The sequence below is a fragment of the Mixophyes fleayi genome, chromosome 4, assembly GCF_038048845.1.
Source record: "Mixophyes fleayi isolate aMixFle1 chromosome 4, aMixFle1.hap1, whole genome shotgun sequence".
In the NCBI taxonomy this organism is placed as follows: Eukaryota; Metazoa; Chordata; class Amphibia; order Anura; family Limnodynastidae; genus Mixophyes; species Mixophyes fleayi.
In genome coordinates, this window is record NC_134405.1 from 309728833 (window position 1) to 309756077 (window position 27245).

The following is a 27245-nucleotide window of genomic DNA, read 5'->3' on the forward strand; positions in this document are numbered from 1 at the left end:
ATAGCTTTAAACTTAAAATATTAATGTAGTTAGTAAATTATATTTACTATGCTAACTATACATTGTTTATAATCATAACATAGTAACCAGTAATAATAATACATAGTTTTTAATCCTATCATAGCAACCAGTGAGAATCAGTGGCTCACGCAGGGGGGGTTTTCTGGGTCTGCAGAAACCCCCCCTCCGCTAACTAAGTGCCCACCATAGCGGCACTGTACTATACAGCAGCCGTGGCGCTGTCAAAGAAGCGTCCGTGGCGGTGCTGTATTGTGCGGGCTCATGTGCAGCAGCTCTCTCGCGTGTTTTGTTTTTTTTGGGTCAGGGGGGTAAACCCCCACCCCTGACAATCCTGCGTGCGCCCCTGATAATAATACAAATTTTATAATCCAATCACTTCAATCAGTGATGATAATATATTTAGTTTATAATCCCATCATAGCAACTAGTACAATTAGTTCAAGATAAAGAGGTGCTTGATACAAAATGCAAAACCAAGTTGCCCTAGAGGGGGAAAGCGCACTGCAAATAAATTTGCTTCCTTATAAATAGTTCTAATGGATAGTGGCCTCAATGTTATGATTTCCTCCGAAATGCGTCATTTTGGCCCCAACCCGTGGCTTGATGAAGCTATTGCGGGAATTTACTGCAAGGGGCATATCTAAAATGAAGTGATTAGCAGCCCCATCATCCTCTTCATCATCAACACCATCATCATCAATATTTATTTATATAGTGCCAACATATTCCGTAGCGCTTCAGTTCCACTTGCCAGTCCCCGGAGGGGAGATCTCAAAGTGGGCAAGTATGGATCACACAAAAGAATTATAAAAAAGATGGATTTCATTTGTGTAACTTTCTGTCCAAAAGCTGATGAAACTAACAGCAACCAATCCAGGCTACATGAAACTTGTAGATAATGATATGTCTTTGGAAAGAGGCTCTGGCATGATCATGACTCATAGACACCTGACCTAGTCTGTATAAACACTGTACAGGAAATGCATTACATTTGCTGTTGTCTGTAGGAATCATTATATAAGTCAAACACGTGTACAAAATAATGAGGTCATGGAACTGAGGCCTACCATGACTCAGGTAATCTGCCTAAAGATGCTGACTGTGACTGCTGACAATGTACACTATTTAACAAATGCCATGACACTATGGGGTCTATATATGAAAAGGTGAAAAGCTATATTTCTGGCAATCAAAGGCCCACGCCGGCAGAGATTCAGCCGGCCTATTTACCAAGGATTGTGGCGTTACATGTACTCCAGCAATCCTCTTTTACAGAAAATATCAATAGTAAAAAAAATGTTTTATTTAAAGAAGATATTTTTAAATCTGAATAAGGGAATATATATATTTTTTTAATATATTTGTTTGACATGCATGAACTGGCCCTCTGCTGCGTCGGCGAAATTTTATTGGTAAATTGTAACGATAAAAGATTTTCTATCGCTGCAATAAGTGGTGAAGGAGAATCTGTGTTATCAACACTTAATAATATATAGGGGCCAATGAGTTACGTCTATACACTAGTTTTTGGAAGTTCTAGTTAATAGAGAGCAAAATATAATATAATATCAAATATATTTATTTTTCACTTAGTATTATGCTGTTTTTTTGTTTTTTTTATAAATCTGGAGAGTTAAATAAAGCAATAAAAAACTGATCCCCCCATTCATGCCCAGTGACAAAGTTCTGAAATATCTCTAAGGGTCATGTTACCCTCTTGTAGTATTTGTATTACATATTTTATAGCTGTGTCAGGGTCAGTTAGTTCCATTGATAAAAGGGTCAAGACTGTGATCTGTTGCTTTTTCCTACTCATGAAACTGCACTTGATGTGATGATATAATTTGATCCTGCTCACTCCCAGGCAGGAATCTTACTGGCTAGGACTCAGTACTGTATGTCAGCTAAGACATGAGAATGACATGACAAATACAGGCTGAAATAATAACACAGGGCCAGCCTGTTGCATAAATGTTGCCTGAAGTGATCATGGGAGTGTCACATGATTCTGACAATACCGAGAGGGCCCTTCTAGGGGGTTCCGAGTTCTTAAACTTTCCTATTGTTGAGTCATCCTAGTGAACTTGTATAATAAAACTTTCACGAGAGCCATTACGTAGCAACAGTTGATAGTCGAGGCCTAACAAACATGACTAAGTAGTGTAAACTGTCACTGTCATTCCACACAGTAAAACCTCCATTTTTAAAGATTTTATATATTTTTCTTAAAGTTGGTTTCACAAGAGAATATGGTTCAGAATGAATTTCAAATAAAAACAATGCTACTGTCACAGGTACGATTAATTCCGTATACGTAATTTCTGTTTTATTACACAGTATCTGAAATTACAACGCAGAACTCATTAAAAATATTAATTAAAGAAAACTCCAGTGCCTTCTCTTTCTTTAAATGCCATAAGTGCTTAGCTCACCACTGGCTACCATATGTATGTGAACATCCATTTCCTATCTAGCATCAGGGCTGCCAAGAAGAATTCAGGGCCCGGGTACAACAAATTCATGGGGCCCCCCCTCATAGTCAAATAAGCCCCAAAAATTTTTTGCGCCGCCTTACGGCGGCACAAAAAAAATTTAGGTCTATGGTCATGCATTCAGGGGCGTAGCTAGCCAAACGGCGGTGCAAAAATTTTGGGAGGTGTGGTCATGCATTTTGGGGCGTGGCAAACGTGCCATTGGGGCGTGGCTAACATAAAAACCACTAGGCTCTCAATTCGCCGGAGCGTCACATATGTTCAAGCACTCCTGACTTTCAGGACATCTACCACCACAGTGTAGTATACAAACAATGCAGTGTGTACACAAACAGTTCAGTCTTGGCCTACACCTTACATTGGGCACAACATTCACCAAAAATTGGTATTGTCCCTACTAGAATCACAACATTTCACATACTGTCCTGCTCTCTCCTACCTGTTCTTCTCACTTTCTCCACCTGTGGCTGCATGTTTCTTTAGTTGCGGCTTGTCTGGATCCTGGAATGCTGGGGGCCCTATTTGGAAAAAAATAGCTACATTTAGATAATTCCAAACAACCCTGGCGTTAAATCAATACCATCCACGATTAATAATTAGGCCTTCCTCCAGCTCCAATATTACAATAATGTGCCCCTTCATCATCGCCATGCCTTATGATCACACTGTGCCCTCCATGCTGTTTTTGCCCCCTTCATCTGGCTCCCCTTCATCAGACTATACTATGCTGCTCCCCCCCTTTTTCAATCCCACTGTGCCATGCCTCCCCCCCCTTTGTAACCCCACTGTGCCATGCTGCCCACCATTTTTTAACCCCACTGTGCCATGCTGACCCCTGTTTATTAACCCCACTGTGCCATACTGCCCCGTTTTTTAACCCATCTGTGCCCCTCTCATTTTTTCACCCCCTCTGTCATGCTGCCCCCCCCCCCGTTTTTAACCCCTCTGACATGCTGCTTTCCCATTTTTTAACCCCTCTGTGCTCCCCCTCAATTTTTAACCCCTCTGACATGCTGCTTTCCCATTTTTTAACCCCTCTGTGCCCCCACTCATTTTTTAACCCCTCTGACATGCTGCTTCCCCGTTTTTTAACCCCTCTGTGCTCCCCCTCATTTTTTAACCCTTCTGACATGCTGCTTCCCCGTTTTTAACCCCTCTGACATGCTGCTTCCCCGTTTTTAACCCCTTTGACATGCTGCTTTCCCGTTTTTAACCCCTTTGACATGCTGCTTTCCCGTTTTTTAACCCCTCTGTGCTCCCCCTTATTTTTTAACCCCTCTGTCATGCTGCCCCCCCGTTTTTTAACCCCTTTGTGCCCCCCTCGTTTTCCTCCCTTCACTTACCTTTTCTCCTCTCTTGGTCTTCTCTGCTGCTCTGTGCTCCATTGCTCCAGACTGACTGAATGCTGGGCATGACATGATGACATCACACCCAGCATTCAGACAGTCTGAATAGAGCACAGAGCAGCAGAGAGGAGGGATGCCGGCTCCGCGATCAGGTGAGTATGTTTTGTTTTTTTTTTAAACTAGCCTGCTCCCCCCACCAACGACCGAGCCCCCCCCCCCCCCCCTGCCAAAAAAAAAAAAAAAAAAAAAAAGAAAAGGAAAAAAAACGTTTTGAAAAAAAATATTTGAAAATTAAAAAAAATCAGCAGCGCAAGGGCCCGGGCCGGGCCCCCTGACATGCCGGGCCCGGGTAATTAGTACCCGCTCCCCCCCCCTCTCGGCGGCCCTGTCTAGCATACCTACATGGTTGGGAGTAGATAGGAAGGTTGGTATTTTTCCAGAAAAAAATAACAACCTGGAGCCTGATTCATTAAGGATCTTAACTTAAGAAACTTCTTATTTCAGTCTCCTGGACAAAACCATGTTTCAATGCAAGGGGTGCAAATTAGCAAATTATGTTTTGCACATAGGTTAAATACTGACTGTTTTTTCATGTAGCACACAAATATCAACTTTCAATTTCAGTGTACAAATAAGCTATCAAGTATTTGTGTGCTACATGAAAAAACAGTCAGCGCACAGGCGGCCGCATCACATGACACGCAATGCAGCCGCGTCATCAATGACGCGACCACATCGCGTGTCATGTGATGTGGCCGCCTGTGCGCCCCCCGGGCTGAGATTTGCCAGCCCGCGCCTGACTCCCTCCTCATCCAGGTCTGCCATGTTTTGTTAATATTTGGAGCGCATGGTTGGGGTTAAAGCTTAGTGACCCGTGAGGCCACCTGTTGCCCACTACTGTACTATGCTCTATTTCCCCACTGTACTGCGCTGCATACAAATAAAATATTAATAAAACACTGTCCACTATACTTTGTCACAAATATTACAAACAGAGGTGAATGGTGAATGGATGTAACATGAGACAGATGTATATGGATTCACATAAATTTATTCTTGATCTTTCTAGAACCTGATGTGTCCCTCACTCAACCCCCAGCTATAAAAAAATCTCCCTTTGTTTTGCCAGCTCATTGTGACGTCACAGAACAGTGGGGGCGCGGCTAAGGATATTATCAGGAACTAGTGGGCGTGGCGAACTCAGTATGGCAATACAATACATGGTGGGCGTGGCTACAAGCCGGGCCCTTCACAGACTGACAGGTGGGAGGAGCCAGCAGCCCTTCTCAGGCGGTGGGTGGGGACTTTCCCAGGATCGTGTTTATATACACGCGGCTGCGTCACTGAGGCAGTCACAGGATCGTGCTGTGTACGGATAGGACGAGAATTCCAAGTGCGACATCAGCCGAGAGGACAGGATCAGATACTCGCAGCCATGTCGGTGACGGTGAAGGCTTACCTGCTGGGCAAGGACGAGAACCAGAAGGAGATCCGCCGCTTCACCCTGCAGCTGGGCAGCGGGCTGTTCGATGCCCCGGCCCCCAGCTGTGAGCGGCTCATCAAGAAGGTGGCAGAAGTCTTCCCAGGCCTGAGAGCCGGCGGCTTCCAGATGCTGTACAGAGGTGAGCAGGTCCCAGATCATAATATAGTGTATTTCTCTATGAGTCTATGTACTGACATAGGTGCAACCTGCACAGTGCACAGACCTGTAGGAAACATCACTCTGTATATCTTGGTATCTCTTGTACTAGGCTAATCATTGCTGTGGGCTCCTACACTAGTCACATATGTTCTTAAATGTCCCCTAAGGGCTATACCTGTTACTGAACACCATAAGATTGCCACCATTCTATGCAATGTATGTTTGATTACTTTTTCATCATCCTCTTTCCAAACCTTCACTACTACAGATCCACTAGAACAGGTTGTTAAAATGTCATGTACAATTTTTTTTTCTCTGATATTTGATTTAAATAGCTGATGGATTTCATAGGCTGTTCAACCTGTAAATGTAATGTTCTTATAAGGCACTGGTATTATTTATCATTACTGTAGGTGTATGTTGAAGGTGGGGAGCTTTATAAAAGCCTGCTGTTCAAGTGTTGTTTATGCAGAGGGCTGCCAGTGTGTTATTACTGTATGATTGGGGCCTCAAGGCTATTAAATGATCAAATAATGTCTATAGAGGTTTAGTGTAAATAAAAACCACATTTAACACTTGGTTGGACAGTCCTGTTTTAAAGATAAAAAGGTTTCAGGTTTTGTTCGAGGGAATTAATAAAAATACAATGACATCCAGCCAGTGGAATGTGCCCTTTGCAGTTTGTTTATGCATTACTTGGGTTTGGCAAAGGTGAAGTAGGAGTGATCTAGAGCAAAGGTAATCCCTTTAGAGTGGGGGTGGGACTGACTGCTGTCACTAAGGGTAATAATAGTATGTGGCTGCAATTGGAATTCCTTTAAAATAAAAACAGACAACAGCATATATTTGCTGGACCCTTAGTACAGATAAGTAATGAGATGTTTAAACTTGTGTTAATAAGTTAACACCTTCAGGCTGGTGCAAAAACATTACATCTAAACCACTGCTGATCTCAACTTTGTTTTTTTTTTTCTCCACCTATAAGCAAGCAGTCTTATTTAAAAGTACACATTGGGACATTATTGTATATTGTTTGGCATTTTGCTGGTTAAAAAACAGATTTTCTTAATTCATATGAATCCACAGCTGGTTTGGAGTCACTAAGGTCCCCTTTGGTTGTGTAGGATACTGCGCTGGTTTGACAACTAGTCTGTCATGCTGTCAGAGCTATGGTCACACTGCCATAGTTTGAATGAAGTATTTTTTGTCTCTCCTTTTCTATGTTTTGTTTGCACAGCTGTATCTTATATACACTTGTGTTTTCAGATGAAGAAGGAGATCTGGTTGCCTTTTCTACTGATGAAGAACTGAAAATGGGTCTTGATATGATCAATGAAAGTGTTTTCCGTCTCTACATTAAAGGTATGTACAATATTCGACTGAGAAAAAGTAAGTTTTAGGTTATGTCTTCATTCTGAACAATGTCATGGTGATTTTTAGACAAGATCATTGTCTGTTGTGGAATATCCTGTGCTGGACCTAATTACTGTGCTTAGCAAATGAGTTTGATCTCTAGACTAATATAAACTGATATTATACTTTGCCTGCCGAAACTTTTAGATTTGATGACCTATCGTTCATTAAACATTGTTTAAAATCCTTTTAGTCCTCTATGCTGCTATCAACTGGTTCTCATTATTTTTATAACTCAATTCCTAGAAAGGAGAGAGCTTAAGCGTGACCATCGCTCACATTGTGGGCAAGAAAACGCCCAGAACGTGGTGCATCCCAACGTGACCTGTGATGGGTGTGACTCTCCTGTGGTGGGGAACAGGTACAAGTGCCTGATTTGTCCGGATTATGACCTGTGCAGCACCTGCGAGGGAAAAGGAATTCACCAGGAGCACAACATGATTATGTTCCCAACGCCTATTGTAAGCAGCCACTCAGTACGTTGTAATGTATATTGTATGGTAATACACAACTATTATGCTGAATTCAAGAGGTGTTGGATTAGACTGTCGTGTTAAAAAATAAAATAAAAATAATAATAAAAAAATATATATATATAATTACACAAACATTTCATTTTCTCAGCTGTAAGATGATGTCCTTTGACACGTTTTACTAAAGAATTGCTTTCTATCCCCCTCCCCCTTTTTTTTTTTTTTTTTCCCCAGCCATGTCTCGTACATCATTAGACAGTATCTTGTTGCCCTGTGGCTGATGGCAAATTTAATAAAATTACTGCAAACAGTATTGGACATTGACATACACAATGAACCATTCCTATGTATGTTTGGAGTGTTATATAATGTATTTTTCATCTCCAGCCCTTCCCTCGTGGCTGCTGGTTCCGCAAGAAGCACCACGGAATGCCACCTTTTCCTTGGATGCATGACTGGGGTTTCCCCGGCAGAGGATACACTTGCTCAAACTCTCAGCAGACACCAGGAAGTGCTGCCCCACAGAATCAGACTGCATCAGAGGAAGGTAAATGCTTTATATGCTGGAATCTTTACTAATGTAGAAACAACCACTGACTGAGAATTGCAACTGTTGTGTGCTATACTAGTTCCTGAGTCTTAAAGCTGTGAACATACCACCTGCAATAGTATAAGGCTAGTCGGACGTGTGGTGCTATAGTTATCATATTTCAAACAAGTCTACAGTTTGTATTAGTTGTGGAGCATTGTATAGCTGTACTATAAAGCTTGTTTAGTGGTATATATAGTGTGAAGGTGGGCTAAGAAAGAGTGGTTAGCATTGAAGGCAACTGAAACCATGAACACTATGAAATAGATTCAGTAAAACAGAAAAGGAGAGGTGTTGCCCATAGCATTAGAGTCTAGCTGTCATTTATCTAGTACATTGTAGAAAATCTAGAATCTGGTTGCTATGGGCAACACCGCCACTCTTCCTTTTTAGAAGGCTTAGTAAATCTACCCTCTCGGATTACAAATACAAGGGATCTCTTTAATAAAGTGTTAAGGGGACAGATTGTTCTGTCACCTATCACTATCAACAACCCATGGAACACTTCTGCATTTTCAAGGTGAACTTAAACACCACTAGGTAACATTTCAAATGTTGAAACTTGTTGACTTCCTTAACAGCTAAGTTTAAACTTTGTACACATGCTTAGTACTCAAAAGGAACTTTTTTTTTCCCCCCTCCCATAGGACCATCTGGCAGTTCCTCGCAGCCATGCGAAAATCCTAATGTTTCCTTCTTGCAGAATATTGGAGAGAGTGTGGCAGCCATGTTGAGCCCTCTGGGTAAGTGTTCCCTTAGCATGAGGTGTACTTTCTTATAATTGGGATGGAGTACCCTCTCTGCCCACCAGTCCAGGTCTAACCATGCAATTTTATTTACACTGAAAAAATGCCTTTTTAAAAACGTTATCAAGTGATTGTTATCTAATCATACATAAGTGTCCTTTAGTATACCTTGAGGTCAGACTGGCACAGTGGGAGTTTTTAAATATATTTACCTCTGTTCAAGTTGTACCTTGCAGCCTATTTCTGGGTTTAACCTGCATTCCTATAAATATTGGTTATCGATTCATTAGTAAAGCAGAAAGTGTATCAGCAATGTCACAGCTTCCTAGCAAGCATTGTTTAAGCTAAAAAAGAAGTAGCTGCTTCCACAGAATGCAGGTTACAGGTACGTTAAATCTTTCAACTGTGCTGCTGGCCACAGTGAGCAATGTAATTTGCAGACATCAAGGAATTATGGGCATAAAATCTTATCCAGTATTGTAACACTTTGTTATCCTCGCAGGGATTGATGTGGACATAGATGTTGAACATGGGGGCAAGCGCAGCAAGGTCACAACTCCGCAACCACAAGATTCTCAACCAAATAGCTCCTCATCCCAAAACCCTCAGACCAACAACGGCCAATCTGAAGAGAACGTTGACTGCATGGACACAGACCACATTAATAAACGGATGAAAGATGTATCTTTAAATTCATCTGCACAATGCGACAATGTGAGTTACCTTATTAGCTGTGTAAATGGGATGCATACTGTATGCTTTACCTCCTGGCTTTTATATATTAGGAGTTTGGAAGGCCATGTAGAAATCACATCACTGCCCATAATGTCAAACAAGCTTTCTGCCAAAGTTGGTTATTGCTGCATAACTAATAGGACAGAGAGAACTCATCTGATACATTTAACACGGTGGCCTTGGATCACTGTTTCTGAGATTATGTGGCATCTAGACTGCATGACCAGTACTTACACTCAAACATGGATTTTATAATCTGTGATGCTGTATCACTTCTTAAAGTGGTGTGTTCATTGTGATCCTTTTGCACTAAATTCCTCAAAAGCTATTTGGTCTATATTGTATAAAATGTAGCTTACAGAATTGGGTTAGTAGACTTTAGGAGGATTAAAAATGAACAGCATTGATTTTAGTGTTTCTGGAGACTTATCCAATATTAAATAAATGTATCTTAATGCTTTTCAAAATGGCCATTATCTCAAAACAAAGATATCTTCTAAAAAGATGTACAGAAAGGTTGCAGCATTGTACATAGAATTGTTAAGAAACAAGTTAACTGGCCAAGTTATTGTAAAGGCTGCCTTGACCAGGGTCTCCTGTAAGTCTGTGTGATGGTTATATAATAAGCAGACTTAACCAGTGAGTTAATTATTCTATCAAGCCCTAATGGGATTGCAGTATTTGTTCACAGCTTCAAAAGGTACTATCCTGTGTACTGCCATTCCCAAAACATCACGTGAGATATATAATTACATTTTTATGTCTTCAGCAGGAACAAAGTGAACACAGCGGCAGTGCTACAGGCGGTGATGACGATTGGACTCACGTCTCCCCCAAAGAAGTAGACCCAGCCACTGGTGAGCTACAGACAGACGAGCCGTGTCCTTTAGACCCAAGCAGACCCACACATGTACCCACAGGTCTAAGAGAAGCTGCTCTCTATCCACATCTCCCTGCAGGTAATCATATTAAATATACTTCTGAGTAAGCTGCAGCACGTCATAAGCAACCTTTCTAGACGTATATTCTAAGCACTCGCTCGCTGCATTTTGGTTGCAGCGCATTCACCACTAGTGGAACATACATACAGTATTGGGGAAAAAAAAGGTGAGGCTTCAGGCACTTGTTGCTCGCCAGGTGTGGAACTGTAAGTCCCAGCATGTAAAGGTTTGTGAATCCACAACAGTTGGCTGAACATGGGCTTTCTACTTCTGATGTAGATGATTAGATGGATTGTTTCCTTTGGCCACTACAACAAAACAGAACTGACCAATCACCTTTCAATAGTGGTAGAATTCTGACACATCGACAGTGCAATATACTTATCACCATCTTTGGATTTCTGTATAGGGGTTTGACATTTTGCATAACAGCATTACTAACTATATGTTAACAACTGTTGAGGAAATATTATTCTGCTTTAACATTAAATACATTGTGATGTCACAGCTTCTAAACGTTCCACGCAGGGTGGTCTTTAAGTGCCACCTACTTCAGTGACCTCATTTTACAGAGAGCATAGCTGACACAGCCACGTTTGTTTAAACATAGTCTTTTAGTAATACTGTGTGTGCTTTTAGTGATGTGGCTTGTTTATTACTCTTACAGAAGCAGACCCTCAGCTTATTGAATCTCTATCACAAATGCTGTCTATGGGGTTCACAGACGAAGAAGGTTGGCTCACACGGCTTCTGCAAGCAAAGCAGTACGACATCGGGGCTGCCCTTGACACCATGCAGTCTGTGCGGCATATTCCTCGCCCATAACGTCAATATTTGTGTTTTATTGTTTATAACTGCCTCCTTATATTTCTCTGAACTTACTAGTATGATTAATTGTTGATTATACACTGTAGGAAATCCTGTCTATTAAGGCCAAACTAGGCCGTAGTGTAGCGTTTCCTCTAATAACGCCTGCTTTTAATATGAGAAACCACTGTTGTATTAATTGGCTAACATAGGAACACTGTACAGTAGCTGTTTCCCACCTGCCTTAAGGCAATAGTAGACTTAAATGGCCAATGGAACTAGAAGTCCCAGCATGCACTGATGAAACTTCTGCAGCAGTTAAACCCAAAGGAGACTGATTTTATGAGAAAATGTATATTGTCCCAATAGAAAGAAAAAACGGCCTGTGGTTGAATAAGTAAGAATGAGAAAAGGGAGTTTATAAATTACCATCTCCACCTAAACGTACGAATTTTGATTAGTTTTGCACAACAATTTTAAATGTACTGGAATGTTAAAGATTTTAAATGTTAATAAATCTAAAAATAGCTGTAAGCAGGAATAATCAACATATATTTGTCTACATATTGAACTAGCTTATGAACCCTCTCTTGATTGTTCTTGTCACATCTAGAACTATAGACAGATTTCCACAGTGCTAGTTTGTTGAGGACCTGTCTGTATGAATGACGTGAATATTCTGTAATACTCTAAATGTGTCAGACAACTTGCAATTAAAGCTTTCTGAGCATTACAAATTTGCTTTTCGTTTCCTTCTTCCCCAGGGGATTTAGTGTATATTCTGTATCAATGGTTACTAGACCTAAAGGCAGCCACTCTGCTATGTCAGTCAAACCCCAAAGTTTAATAGAAACTTGATTGTTTCAAAGAAGTCTAATATCCAGAAGGACACAATACTCCCACTACATCAATCCCCATTCATAAACGGTGTGGGGAGCTTACAGGGGACTCTTCAACAGATGGGCCACAGGTTGTCTAAACAGAACATTAAAATATGGACAATACTACAAAAAGACAGTTTAATCCTATTAAATCTATTTCCACCATGCTGTGGTCTAACCTGGCTTAAATCTTTATGTATTTTTTTTTTTTTTTATATCTAGCATAGTGGAATAAATATCTTGCACTCTTCATCTGTACAATAAACTTCATACATGTAGGGACTACACCTGTACAATAAACTGTAAATACATGCAACATTTTTGTAAAGTGAGACTGAATAACATATACATAACTAATTACACATTCACAGGTAATTGTAGGGACACAATCATCAATGTATAGTTTGCCTTTATATTTACCAGTAAAAAATAATAAAACAAGGCAACATGCTCTCTCCCCCATCTTAATGTATGAGGTGAACTAATATTCCAGAGAATTCATCACATTAAGAACCAGGCACATCACCGATGCCTCAGTTCTGTCCTAGTGAATTGTTAGGCTGCATTGTCATTGTGGGTTAACCATTGGTGCACTTTACTCTTGAAGGAGAGTTTAGGATGATATTGGTATTAATAGTTATCATCAAAATCTTCATCAGTGTGGAAGATATTAGACTGAGTGAAGGGTTTTGACAGCGAGCTAGAAGCACCAGCTCTAAGGTCGACCGAGTACAGACCAGTCTCTTGCACAGAGGTACAGACTTTATGGGCAAGGAATGTATCTGTCTCACTAAGCTGATCACTAGCAGATAACCAAGCTGGCCCTTTATTGTTCTCAAGAGTCCTTCTATTTAATGCAGTGTCTCTTTCCAGATCTTCCTTATGGAAACTGGGAATACTGGAGATGTTCTCTTCAGACTTTTCCTCAGGTTTGTTGATGGAAAGAAACCTCTGCCATCTAGATTGGGACTGTATCACCGGTAATGTGTGCACCACGGTTTTTTCATTACATTTTGAAGAACCCAAATCCTCAATTTTCATACAGGAAGGCTGAATGGCTCCTGTTGTAGATACACTCGCGCCCTAGAATACATCAAATACATGAATAAAAGAAAACAAAACAATAACCTCCCACTCAGCATCCACCTTGCTGTGGCTTAGTCCACCACATACGTGTCCTCACTCTAGTTTACCTGCTCCCTTAGCATTTTCATTACAAACCCAGAACCATACAATCAACTCACATGACTCCCAACTCGAGGCATTGCCCCCTTATTGAATAACCCACATCCATCCTGGTGTCACTCCCACCCAGTTCTCTGAATGGACGTGACATTAAATTCCTCAATGATCTGGCCCCCACTCAACTTTTCCTGACATTTTGCAGATGTTCAAACCCATTTCATATCCCTACTTCTAGCAATGCCTATAACACAGGCACTTTTATGACACCATGCGTCACGTTCACCCCGATATACACCAATCCTCTGTACTTGTGTCCTTTTGCACACACAGGTCCTTTTCCAAAGCCTCATCTTCACTTTCTACCGCTTAATAATGAAACAACAGTTCCTCCAAAGACCCACGTGAGATTAAATGGGAGGAGAATATGGGGGAGATTGTTGACCCTGAGGATTGGGCTACAATTAGACTTATTCTCTCTTTAAACTTCAATTTGTGCTAAGATTAGTGAGAATGCTCGCAAGATATACTACCCCTGCTATCTTGTTCCTCACAAGCTCCATGTAATTTTTCCCCTCTTTGTTGGTGTCACTGTGGTAATGAAGGTACTCTGTCCTAAATTGGCCGAAAATAACTCCTCTTTGGCAGGAAATACACAGCTTAATTATTAGTATCACTGTCATAATTATCCCGGACTCTTTATCCTACTCTTCCTTACCCCATCCCAGATATTCCTAAACACACACAAAAACGAATCACTTACATAAATAAAGCCACGAAGGGCCAGATTGCCTTATAATGGAAAAATCCAGAACCATTCTCCATTATGAATAAGATCTGTCAGGTCTATCGCATGGAATTTAATTTTAGCATCATCCATAGCACTCCCAATATATTTTCTTGCCTTTCGGGCCCCTGGACTGAATACTACGAGGCCTCCCCTCTATTACCCTATTCCTCACTACTTTGTTTATCGCTCCTGCAGTGACCTCCCCCTAACAGAAACAAGATAAAAGAAACTTTAAGAAGCTCAGTGTAAAACTATAAAGAGGATGTTTACTTGGAGACATTATCCCTACAGGCTGCACCATAAGTAAACACTGAATCTGACTTACAGGAACCTGTGTGTGTTTTATTTTGGAGGTGGATTCTCTATTAATGTATTTTTGCACTCTTCAGGCTAATACCTCTACCTACTGTATATAACCAAGTATTCTAGCTTTTCTCACAGCTTGCAGACACCTCTTGCTTACCTTCATATGATATTAACACACAACTGAGGAAAAGGACCTTGGCGTTGGTTTCATAACATCACCATTCATTCTGTATTCTGTGTGTGCCACATGCATTATACTGCATTTTGATTACATTGAAGGTTTCATCTCCCCTATTGTCTCTAAATCACTATGCATTTGTTTTAAACCTTCTGGATTATCAAACCTGTCACAAAACTGTATCCAGGGCTGCCAAGAGGAATTCAGGGCCCGGGTACAACAAACTCATGGGGCCCCCCCATAGTTGAGTAAGCCCTAAAAAATTTTTGCGCCGCCTAACGGCGCAAAAAACACGACGCGGGTTTGGTCATACATTCAGGGGCGTGTCAATGCGCCATTGGGGCGTGGCTAGCCTAACGACGGTGCAAAAATTTTCGGGAATGTGGTCATACATTTGGGGCCGTGGCAATGCACCGTTGGGCGCATAGCTAGCACATCAAAATCACTAGGTCCTGAATTCACCACAGCGTCACATATGTCCAAGCACTCCTGACTTTTAAGACATCCAGCACCACAGTGTAGTATACAAAGAATGCAGTGTGTACACAAACAGTTCAGTCTTGGCCTGCGCCCACTGGGCTCACCAAACATTGGCATTGTCCCTACTAGAATCACAACATTTCACACACTATGCTGCTCTGTCCTACCTGTTCTCACTTTCTCCACCCGAGGCTGCTGGTTTCTTTAGTTGTGGCTTGCCTGGATCTTGGAATGTAGAAGGACCTATTTGGGAAAAAAATGGCTACATTTAGAAAATTTCAGTCAGACGCAGCGTTAAATCAATAGCACCCACGATTAATAATTAGGCCTTCCTCCAGCCCCAACATTAAAATAATAGAATTCACATGTAATAAATAAACCTATTTCCCGTCATGCAAACAGCCTAGCAATACCTATTTCCCGCAACCATCACTGCCATTAAATAATTCATAGTCACATTTAATAAATAGACCTCATCCTCCCCAAACTCACCTCCACATTCAATAGGCCCCAAATCACCCCATCTTAAATTAATAATCCCCACTATTAAATTGCCTCACCATCACCCTACAAACAAAATAGCGCCCATTAATTAGCCACCACCTACCGCACACACACTACATTGCAACAAGCCCCATCACAACTACACTGCGCCCTCCATGCTGCTTTCCCCCCTTTTTATTCACTCTGTGCCTCTTTGCCCCTTTTTTTTATAACTCTGTGCCTCTCTGCCGGTTTTCCTCCTCTGTGCCTCTCTGCCCCTCTTTTCCTCCTCTGTGCCTCTCTGCCCCTCTTTTCCTCCTCTGTGCCTCTCTGCCCCTCTTTTCCTCCTCTGTGCCTCTCTGCCCCTCTTTTCCTCCTCTGTGCCTCTCTGCCCCTCTTTTCCTCCTCTGTGCCTCTCTGCCCCTCTGTGCCCCTCTTTTCCTCCTCTGTGCCCCTCTTTTCCTCCTCTGTGCCCCTCTTTTCCTCCTCTGTGCCCCTCTTTTCCTCCTCTGTGCCCCTCTTTTCCTCCTCTGTGCCCCTCTTTTCCTCCTCTGTGCCCCTCTTTTCCTCCTCTGTGCCCCTCTTTTCCTCCTCTGTGCCTCTCTTTTCCTCCTCTGTGCCCCCTTTTCCTCCTCTGTGCCTCTCTTTTCCTCCTCTGTGCCTCTCTTTTCCTCCTCTGTGCCCCTCTTTTCCTCCTCTGTGCCCCTCTTTTCCTCCTCTCTGCCCCTCTTTTCCTCCTCTGTGCCTCTCTTTTCCTCCTCTGTGCCCCTCTTTTCCTCCTCTGTGCCTCTCTTTTCCTCCTCTGTGCCTCTCTTTTCCTCCTCTGTGCCTCTCCTTTCCTCCTCTGTGCCTCTCTTTTCCTCCTCTGTGCCTCTCTTTTCCTCCTCTGTGCCTCTCTTTTCCTCCTCTGTCCCTCTCTTTTCCTCCTCTGTGCCTCTCAGTTTCTTTCCTTACCTTTTGTCAGCTTCTTTCTTTTCTTCTCTTCTCTTCTGTCTTCTCTTCTTTCTTCTTCTTTGGTCTTGTCAGGCTGCGGCGCTCCTCACTGACTGACTGCCGGGCGTGACTTGATGACGTCACGCCCGACAGTCAGTGTGAATGGAGAAGACAGGAGAGGAGGGACGCGGCGCCGCGGTCACGTGAGTATTGATTTTTTTTTTTTTTTTTTTTTATTTCTTATAGCTCCCCCCACCAACGCCCCCCCCCCCCCTCCCCCTACCCCGCGGGAATTTTTTTTTTAAAAAAATAAAAATACGCAAAATACAAAAAAATAAAATAAAAAATAAAAAATGACAAAAAATAGCAGCAAGGGCCCGGCCCGGGCCCCCTGGCATGGCCGGGCCCGGGTAAAATGTACCCGCTCCCCCCCCCTCTCGGCGGCCCTGACTGTATCAGCTACAAAAAAAAAAAAACCTTCTTTTGTAGACCATAAGGATCGTCACAAATGAACGTACAAAACAGAACCCCTAACTGATCCCTGGGGTACTCTTTATCTAATCTTACACCACTACCTCCTGTCCTTTAACCAAACCACCTTCCCTCTCCCTGTCCCTGTCGGAGTCAAAACCATGGATTTCAATTTTCTGAATTCACTTTATCTAAATAAGTTATATCCACTCTGATCTATAACTTTAAATACTGATTGTCAAATAAATCTAGTGGTTTTTTTTTGTTTTTTTTTAAATCTTCCTGCAACAAATCTTTGCTGCCTCGGGTCTTGCAAATTACTTGCTCACAAGTAATAAGTAAAAATAACATTTATTATTGACTATTTGTGAAGTGATTCCAATATTAATCTGAGACTCAAAGTTTGATCATACTCTTCCCAACTGCTTTTTTCTTTATAGTAGTTGGAACAATCATCTGGAATTATACCTGTCTGCAACCATGGGTTAAAAAGTTTGGTTCAAAACCAGAGAAAAAATAAGAATGCGCTCTGTATATACCATATTAGATATGGTACCAGGTGCATGGCAATGTAAATGTCCATATATGTATATAAAAAAAAAAAAGAAAGTTGTCAGCGATTTTCCTCAACACTGCAGATCTGTGTGTGTCTAACAAAATGAAAACATGAGGTATTAGTTCATATTTTGATCAAAACATTTAAACTTGCATCCCAGTGTCAAGAGCACCTCATTATATGCAGGTCCTACACTGACCTATATGCTTGTTTTAGATACCATTAAAATGCAGTCAAAATCAGATGCACTCACCTCCCAGGTATATGGTTTACATCTAGCCCTATTAACCTATTTTATATAATATGCTCATCGACACAAACCTCACAGATTCTGTTTTTCTTTGGAATGTTTTCTACCACTCCTTTGGTATTCTGGTCATCCAATCCACAGCCATATTGTAAAATCTTCTTACGTTTCCTAAAGTAAAAAAAGAGCACACGTCGTACAAATATTAGGATTTCACATTTCAGAGCTGTAGAAAACATTTATGAAGATAGTTATTATAGTTAAAGTGTGTTAAGTCTCAAATGTCATCTAATGACAACCTCAGAACTGCTTCATAGGACCAATCACTAAGTGTATTATTCTACCCTGCCAAGTGTGAGACAGGCTAAGTTAATGCAGGAGTTGGCCACAAGCTTATTTGATTTCTGATAAAAAAAAAAAAAAAAGGTTTTTGTAACTCAATTAAAAAATGGTTAATAAAAACAAAAAGAAGGAAATTTAAAAAAAAAAAAGTTGCAAAACACAGTCTATTCTACCCCCTCTCCCAATTGCTAGGACTCAGTAGTATATAAGTCCTATACTACATCTCTCTGCCTTATTAATTATTATCATTTATATGGCACCAATCATATTGCACAGGGATGTACAGAGACTATGTCATCATTCACAACAATCCCTGCCCCATTGGAACTTAAAATCTAGATCCTCCACCATACATACTAGGATCCAATTTTTCATTCAGTTAAAAGATTATGACCTGATAGTTGATGGTGTAATTTTCTGCTGGTCAGTATCAATCTGGCTCTCTTCCTCCTCGCACGCGTTGTCACTCTTTTCCTCCAGATATTTATTCCAGCGGCTCATGGTCACCCTTTCCTGGGAGCATCGTATTTTTTGTTTAAATAAATCAAAGATCAAATAAACTAGTACTTAAATTAACGCGCTGTTCTCCGCTCTCCTGCGCACACTAGTACACAGCATGGATCCCCTCTTCTGCTTGGGCTGGCCTCACTACAGTTGTCAAAACCACCCCCTTTAACTTTCAATTAATCGGGCAAGGGTTTTGACAACCCTGAACAAAGCCTGCCCAGGAAAGAGAATTGTATGCTAGGAGCATTGACACGTCTGTGGAACCCCCGAATCACAGGTAAGTAAAGCTTTGTGTTTTACATCATATGCAACACAATTAAGGAAATATTTATCCAAGTGCCATTAAACACATAAGTGAACTGTTGTAATTACCTTGACATTCTTATTGTGAAGCTATATTGGCAAGGGTCAGATAGTAACATAGTTGATGAGGTTGAAAAAAAAAGACACCAGTCCATCAAGTTCATCCTATTTTGGATCTCTTGCGATCCTGCACTTATATTTGAAATTGATCCAGAGTAAGCAACCGCCAATCTGTTTCAATTGTCAAAAATCCCCCCAGACCCAATATTGCAGTCCTATTTTACCCTATATTCACTACTATCCTTAATTTTAATTAACAGTCATATTCCTGGATACACTTTTCCGCTAAAAATTTATCTAACCCTTTCTTACACATATCTATTGAATCTGCCATCACAACCTTCCCTGGCAATGAATTCCATATTTTGACTGCCCTTACTGTAAAGAACCCCTTCCTTTGTTGGTTGTGAAATTTCCTCTCCTCTAACCTTAGGGGATGACCACGTGTCCTGTGTATAGTCCTTGGGGTAAAAAGTTCCCATGAAAGTTCTCTGTATTGACCCCCTAATGCATTTGTACATAGTAATCATATCTCCTCTTAGACGCCTCTTTTGTAAAGTAAACATGCCTAAACTGGCTAACCTTTCCTCATAACTTAAAGACTCCATACACTTTATCAATTTTGTCGCCCTTCTCTGAACCCTTTCTAGTTCCAAATTATCTTTTTTATAGAGTGGTGCCCAGAACTGTACTGCATATTCAAGATACAACTGCTTTACTAGAATGTGTGATAAATCTGTATCTTTGATGTAATATGTATTTATGGGTTATTCACTTATGGCGTGTATTGACCTGTAGTGACCAGAATTTTGATTTAATTGTCTAACTTAGATCAATAAAATTCCTGATTGCTCAATAAGGGTTACCATTCTAAATAATAACGGTGGTTGAGAGTCATAGAACAGTTATAGTTTAGATTTATTTGGGCAGCCTATGTAGTTGAGCGTGGACAGAGGAATACGTATAGTAAGGTGTAGCATTATTTGTGTAATAACCTCATCTAAAAACCGGGATATTTTAATAAAAAATGCCAAGTATTGTGGTTTAGTACATTCTAACAAACCTTCATAATGCTGTTCAAGTTTTTACTTAAGGCATTACCATAAAGTCGTACAAGAGGAGATATAACTGCATTCAGGAATGCTGCAGATATTTGGATATAATTTTGCTATAACTAGAACACCTTGCATCAGCAAGGTTCATTGGATTATAGGATACAGTTATATTGTTAGAAATCCTGTGGTTATAATGTATCGTTGATTTTTGTTTATTTGATTAAGAACAAAATGATAGTAATAATTGATATCCTTTATTTCTATCAAAATGCAGTTTAGCAAATAAATTATTATGGTAGAAATATAGTAATGACCTGGTGACAGGTTATCTCCAGAGCAATGAATAAAAAAGAAAAAAAACAAGACACACAAACCAAACAAAAGTAAGGTATAATGGAATACTAAGTAACCCATGGAAAATCAAATACTGATATAGCCGAGAGGTAAATTACCTGCGAAATCCCCAGTCTTTGCTGTGTGTTGTCATCATCAACATCACTACCGGAGATTGCATTTTGGCAGCTATGCCTGCAAAGGAATACATGGCAATGTGATATAAATGTAATCTGTATAGAGCTCGTGCCCAGCAATCATAGAATGGAATAAGAACCATTATCAAACAGCATTAGCAAGTCTTGTCTGGTCATCAGAGAACAATGTACAGGGCAAACTGTACAGTACATGGGCCACAGAATACAGATACAGATAATAGTAAACAAGTACACTGGCTGATTTAGGAAGCAAAGGCAAATATGTATCAGTTTACACTTCAAGTAAACCGAAGTTAGGTGCTAGCAATCACTGTTATGGTTTGTCCAGCCTTGGAGGAGGATTGCATAACATCATTACAACTCTTTTACTTTAACTCAACAGCTTTTACTCTAGGTATAATTGTTATATCAAGCAAACAAATATACTGCACACAGATCAATATCTATATATGGATATGGATAACTATTCAACAAAACTGGATCATAGAACATGATAAGATAAGTCTATGACACTACAGACATAGAACATCACACTTACCCAATATGGCCAGACTACTAGGCATGATAATATATGGGGTAATGTACCGCCCTACTGTAAATTACAAGGATATTATAAGTCAAAGAGTTCATTGACAATATGCACACGGCACACAGGCAGACTGCTTTTATAAAGTACATGGTTGTCCAAGGTAACTTGTAATATCCATAATAATTTACTGTAGGGTTACTTAATTATATTACACAGACATAGGAGACTACACCTGCCAGCATGACCTGACCACAGAACAGGATTATAACATAATTGTACGTCATTTTTAAAACTCATCCTTAATACAATTTAATATATACAGGATAAGAACAATGCAGTCAGCAAACAAGGGAAATAGTTCAGAACAAAAATCTAAAGATACAAATCTTTAGCACTGTGAAACACAAATATGTCTTGAAATACTAATGTCCATCCATATCTTTTGCTACAATGTAAAGGGGGTTTAAGCTGGATTGTGCCATTAATGACAAAGCAGATGCTGCAATCTTCAGAGCAGGAGATCTCCATCTGTCCATGTCGACTCAATAGCTTAGATGGATTAAAGCATCTGATTGGGTTAGCACTTCTGCCTCACACCACTGGGGTCATGAGTTCAATTCCCGACTATGGCCTTATCTGTGTGGAGTTTGTATGTTCTCCCCGTGTTTGCGTGGGTTTCCTCCGGGTGCTCTGGTTTCCTCCCACACTCCAAAAATATATTGGTAGGTTAATTGGCTGCTATAAAATTTAGTCTGTCTCTCTCTGTCTGTGTGTGTATATATTAGGGAATTTAGACTACAAGCCCCAATGGGGCAGGGACTGATATGAATGAGGTCTCTGTACAGCGCTGCGGAATTAGTGGCGCTATATAAATAGATGATAATGATTGGTTGACCACAGCTCCTAGCTAGCCAGGTGCAACTTTCACAGTAACTCTTGTTTTCCAGCTCCTCATCTTCTCTGTCTTGGCTGGAAACTGTTACAACTGGTTCACAGTGTTTAGTGTTCCAAGGCAAAGCGTTACAGAAGTCCGAGTCCTGCTCCTATTTGAGTGAGCACAGCTCTGGGTGGTATAATAGCACAGTGTGTTATAATGCTGTGCTTGGGAATTCTAAGCACCAGTAACCAGTATTAGTTTGTGGCAGATCCAGTGGACAGGGGACTATACACATTTTTTCTGCGACTATAGAAGGAAACAATATACTTAAAACTGTAAACACAATGCATCAGTGATGTTACTGGTTCCCAGTGAAGTTATTATTAATATCACCATGTAATTAAAATGACAACATTGTTATATAAGCAGAAAAGCCGGGATATAGTGAAAATGTGTAATATCCAAACAGGGCCCCAACATTCCAGGATCTAGGCAAGCAGCAACTGAGCTTAAGGCACAACCAGCAACAGGTAGCGAAAGCCTCAAGAACGGGTAGGAGAAAGCAGGCCAGTCTGCCAACTGTCCTAATTCTGTTGGCGCAGTTCCGAATTTGTGCGACTGTCCTGCTCAGTCAGGATTTTGGGAAGTATGTCACACTTCACTGGTTATGAAGGGAGAGCTGCATTCACCTAACAGGAGTGCACGCCACATTGCACATGTATTTTAAGGGGATGGTTAAGAGTTGGAGAGCAGCAGTCTCATATGACAGCCACGCCCCTTGCATGCTGGTCATGCCCACTATGCAGAGCGGAAACCCCCCTCCAGATATCCTGCATTTGCCCCTGGGATCATATACTGAACTCACCCAGCTGTGCTACTAGCTGCCTCCCCCACTTCACCCTGAAGGAGGTTCAACTTCTGGACATGGTGTCTGCAGTCTGCTCCAGAGCCTTGACCAAAAACCTATAATCAGATTGAAATATAGAGAAATGAATACATGTAAAAATACTTTATAGGAAAATTACAGCATAAATACACAGCTGGTTTATGTAACATGAAATCTTGGGCCTCATTTAGGGTTAAGAGGAAAGCAAAAACAGGAGTACATTTTCACCTTGGCAAAACCATGTTACATTGAACGGGGGCTGGATTTGAAATATTTAGACTTGGGAAGGGGCGTGCAATGGCTCAACTCTAAATTCCAGTGTAAAATAAAGATGTCAAGTATTTGTGTACCGCATGCAAAAAGCCGCCAGCATTGTCCATACATGCAAATATAAATAAATGTATTTGCATCCCTTGCATTGCAACATGTTTTGTCCAGGTGCCAGTGCACTCGTTTTTTGCATTGCTAATTCTAAGTGAGGCCCTTTGTAACAATCTACAGACCTGGATAAAGTGCTGCCTCATTATAGCAACAACCTTCCTTACCACTTATAAATCTGTAAGAAAGCAATCTTTTTTTTCTTTTTTTAAAGGAAATCATTGTTAGAACAACAGTTGTGGTGTATGTCTCCCCTGTTTACACCCTAGTTTGTGGGATAAACCAAACATATTCGGAATGTAAAGATGTTTTATACCTCCTGATGATCATCATCATCAGCTATTTATATAGCTCCACCAGCAGCGCTGTACAGAAAACTCATTCACATCAGTCCCTGCCCCATTGGAGCTTACAACTTAAATCCCCTAACTTACACAGACAGACAGACAGACAGACAGACAGGCAGACAGACAGGCAGACAGAGACTAAGGACAATTTAATAGCAGCCAATTAACCTACCAGTATGTTTTTGGAGTGTGGGAGGAAACCAGAGCACCCAGAGGAAACCCACGCAAACACAGGGAGCACATACAAACTTCACACAGATAAGGCCATGGTTGGGAATCAAACTCATGACCCTAGTGCTCTTAGGCAGAAGTGTTAACCACTAAGCCGCTGTGCTGCCCATTATAATGCATTGGAGTATAGCTGCCACCCTGCAACTTTTACTATATACATTTTCTTTACTAATTTTCAGTCATCGGGCAGAATTGTTTATTTTTGTTGCCAATGGTTAAGACAAAACTTCGCTATGCTCTCTGCTATTAAATGCCATTGTATCCATAGAGTAACTTCTTAGATAAAATCAATGTATTTAGGGTATGAGGGTATGTACAAGGCAATAAATATACGTGAAGGGTGAAAACTTCTTTAAAGGTCTATATAACCAGCGGCAATGCTTTTCAAGGTCCCCCACTCTGCTCATGTGAAACACGGACTCCCTCATATTCTCAGAAGAGCAGAACGAGCGGAGGCAGGCATTGGTGGGTTCAACCCCCTGTGACACCTATTGTTCTACACGATTAAATATATTTAAAACCATATATGTAAACCCACAAAAACAGGCTTCAGACTACTGCTGTTGCAATACAGAATGGACAACCTGCAAACAAAATCAGATTTTGTTCATGACAGGTGGATTGTGAAGGAAAGCTTCTGAAAAGCTGAACAGTCACCTCACAAGTTAAAAATAGGGTAAGAAAATGCATTGTTAATCTACAGTTATAGGTTTGGTAGGGGTGTGAAATATTTTGCATAAAAACACACTACATGTTAAAAAGGTTTGAGATCTTGGTCATATTGCTGTTTACTAAGGGTAGTTCAAGTTAGTATATTGGGTTCATTAACACTTAAGATCTTTGCATCTTCTTAAAATTAAATCAGGTTTAAAATATACCAACAATTGTGCATTATTCACTAACAGGCTTCCGGCTTTACGCTAACAAAGGAGTCCAGTGAGGGTATAAATAACTTTTTCAGGCAAGGCGGATTTTAAAATAATGTCTACAAGACACAGCATTCCATGCAATAAATTATTTGTAAGAGCAAATAAATGAATACAGTACAACAAAAAATACAGTAATAGAACCCCATGTAAGTGGCATCTAGTCATACATGAATGGTACTGTTGTGTATATAAGTAATGGTAATGTAAATATTCTGCCGTTTATATTTATAAATACAGTGTTATATCTAAAGAGATATATTTGGTAGGAAGTCTTCTGTTGCAAATGTGTTTGTTGGCCTATATCACAGGCTAGATGTGGAATGGACAGGAACTCCTGCATGTATTAGCTGGTAGACAGCTATACACGTTCAGAAACTGGGGGACATTAATAAAAACTGAGCCACAAACATAAAAAAACAAATGCTGTAACCCATGACAACTAAACAGATTGAAACATGATTGGCTGCTTACAGCACCTATTTTGTGTGAAACAGTTCTCATAAATTAATCAGGGATTCGTTTCATTTATGAAAGGCATTGGCTGTCTTCACAAAGATTTACCTATAAAACCTGATTTTAAATGATATTTTGGGCATAACCAGTGTCAGCCCTGTGAGACTTTAGAAAATCAATGTTGCCCCATCAACTGCCAATGTGAAGTAGAAAAGGTGAAAGGATGCACCCTGCAAAACAGATGCTAGAAAATAGAATATAGATTTAACTCCTATATAAAAAAAAAAAAAAAAAAAAAAAAAAAAAAGTTACAATTCTGCCCCAGACAATATTTGCAAAAAAATAATAACTGACCTTTAGCAATGATTGCTTTTCTCCACAGAGCTTACAAGCCCATTTCTTGCTCTTTTTAACCTAAGGGGGAGGCATAAAGTTACAAAATATAACGCAGTTAAGATAATATTTGGAGTTACATACAGAAACAATTGTCCAAGTCATGCAGCCACACAGACCGGTACCTGGTGCACCTGGAAGATCTGACAGGAGAAACATCGGAGAACCTGAAACTCCTGCACCATAATGATAACATGTATAACATGCAGAGCAGGAAGCTGTGCAGTCAGCAGCTCACCCAGCACTTCCCGCCTGTACACAGCATGGCCGGGATCACACACAGGCAGCCCGGGGAGTCAGGCTGTCAGTCTCAGTACTAGTGTCAGCTGACTTCTTCCTCACCGTCTGCTCACATGCAAAATGGTGCATAGTTTCTGACTAAAAAGACTGTTGAATAAGAAAGTAAACTTTATATTACATAAATCAGTAACGGGCAATAGACGATATTTCAGCGCTGTTTTGTTTGTAGCCTTAACTACAACTCACACAAACTGCACATCCAGCAGGTTAAAGCTTGTGTATATATACAGGAAATGAACACATATAGGGGTCATTGTAAAGGTGCTTTTACAGATACAAACCTATATATTGTTAAATTATATCAGCAATTTAAACAGCAAACAAACCCTTAACTGAATGGTAGAAGTTCTTCCCCTGAAAACCCTTTCAACCTTGATAGGATTATTATTGAGTACCATGCTTGTCCTGAAGCCATACAAATGTGCAAGTGATCAATTTGACCCTATTAAATAAAAAAAATATACCAAATGTGTGTTTCAAAATGATTGCCAAGCACCAACAAAATCCAACCCCACCGAACAGACTTGTGTGTAAAACCAGTAGAGCCAGCATTGTAGCTAGAGATGTTCACCGAACCCAGTGTTCTAGTTTTGGTTTCGGATCTGGATTAACTTCGTGTTTTGGTTTTGGCAAAACCGCCCTTGCATGTTTTGGTTTTGGATCTCTATTTTTTTCTAAAATCCCTATTTATTTATTTTTGCTAAAATCACGTAATTTTGCTTTTTTTCCCCACCTACATTATTATTAAGCTCGATAACACTAATTTCAAGTCATTTGCAATTTTGACCATCTCACAGGTCACAATATTATTTTCATACACTTTCAAACAAAGACTGCAGCGACCTGGCTGGATGCTAAGCGACAGAGCAATGACACAAACACACGACAGTTCATAGCACCATCTAGGAAACATTGGCACACAGCATTGGCAGAAAAGAAAAGTGGTGCAAGATGGAATTATCCTTGGATTATGAAATTAGTTATGGTTCACTTCACCGCGCCACCTGTTTCTTGGATAACTTTGGTAATTCTACAGTTAATACATGGCAACAAGCGCCTCGTTGGAGGAATGGAACAGCCATGCAAATTCAGTGCCCAGATACTGACAGGAATTCTTAGTCCATAACTCGACTCTTAGTGGATGCTGTCCATAAATACATTATATGACAATACTATTTTTATACTAGTACCATACAGTCATATATAATATTGAAATGTTTTTTAGTGTTTTTAAGACACAAAATAAAACACTACTTTGCAGGAATCTATGACCCGCAAATTGTGTTTCATCTAGCAATAGGATTGCCTCCTAAAACAGCTGGTGGGCTAGGTAGTAAGACTCTAATCTTCACTATAGGCAGAGTAAAGCTGGATACACACCTATGCAATCTTACTTCAGATGCAGTCTCTGATTTTACCAACAACTGAAAGTTCCGAAGAGCATGTCAGTTC

The 27245-nt window shown here is 40.5% G+C and overlaps 2 protein-coding genes across 6 annotated transcripts; one reads left to right on the forward strand and one right to left on the reverse strand.

The window, feature by feature from the left end:
- The first annotated feature begins 5195 nt into the window (after positions 1-5195).
- Positions 5196-11945, forward strand: SQSTM1 (sequestosome 1). Of its 4 annotated transcripts, none has more exons than XM_075210022.1 (8): positions 5196-5481; positions 6768-6863; positions 7161-7390; positions 7775-7934; positions 8624-8719; positions 9225-9436; positions 10230-10416; positions 11066-11945. In XM_075210022.1, the coding sequence occupies exons 1-8, from the start codon at positions 5295-5297 to the stop codon at positions 11221-11223; spliced, it is 1326 nt and encodes a 441-aa protein (XP_075066123.1). In that variant the 5' UTR covers positions 5196-5294; the 3' UTR covers positions 11224-11945. The 4 variants fall into 4 exon arrangements, with proteins under 4 accessions (XP_075066123.1, XP_075066122.1, XP_075066125.1 ...); XM_075210021.1 differs by having other exon boundaries at positions 5199-5481; positions 10227-10416; XM_075210024.1 differs by having other exon boundaries at positions 5199-5481; positions 7161-7375.
- MRNIP (MRN complex interacting protein) lies at positions 11705-25940 on the reverse strand. 2 transcript variants are annotated; one of them, XM_075210027.1, is made up of 7 exons: positions 25836-25940; positions 25455-25514; positions 22742-22839; positions 20432-20507; positions 18449-18567; positions 17787-17883; positions 11705-13169 (listed from the first exon to the last, which is right to left on the reverse strand). In XM_075210027.1, the coding sequence occupies exons 1-7, from the start codon at positions 25860-25862 to the stop codon at positions 12717-12719; spliced, it is 930 nt and encodes a 309-aa protein (XP_075066128.1). In that variant the 5' UTR covers positions 25863-25940; the 3' UTR covers positions 11705-12716. The 2 variants fall into 2 exon arrangements, with proteins under 2 accessions (XP_075066128.1, XP_075066127.1); XM_075210026.1 differs by lacking the exon at positions 25836-25940 and adding an exon at positions 25619-25789.
- Positions 25941-27245: the final 1305 nt, after the last annotated feature.

Bases quoted from the DNA above. Each gene is read 5' to 3' on its own strand.
- SQSTM1 (XM_075210021.1), top strand. From the start codon at position 5,295: ATGTCGGTGACGGTGAAGGCTTACCTGCTGGGCAAGGACGAGAACCAG. The intron at 5,482-6,767 runs GTGAGCAGGTCC...TTGTGTTTTCAG, and splicing joins CTTCCAGATGCTGTACAGAG to ATGAAGAAGGAGATCTGGTT. The intron at 6,864-7,160 runs GTATGTACAATA...CTCAATTCCTAG, and splicing joins TTTCCGTCTCTACATTAAAG to AAAGGAGAGAGCTTAAGCGT.
- MRNIP (XM_075210026.1), bottom strand. From the start codon at position 25,678: ATGGTGCAGGAGTTTCAGGTTCTCCGATGTTTCTCCTGTCAGATCTTC. The intron at 17,884-18,448 runs GTCATAATCTTT...TTTTTACTTTAG, and splicing joins ATTACACCATCAACTATCAG to GAAACGTAAGAAGATTTTAC. The intron at 13,170-17,786 runs GTTTGTGTCGAT...GATGTATTCTAG, and splicing joins AGAAAAACAGAATCTGTGAG to GGCGCGAGTGTATCTACAAC.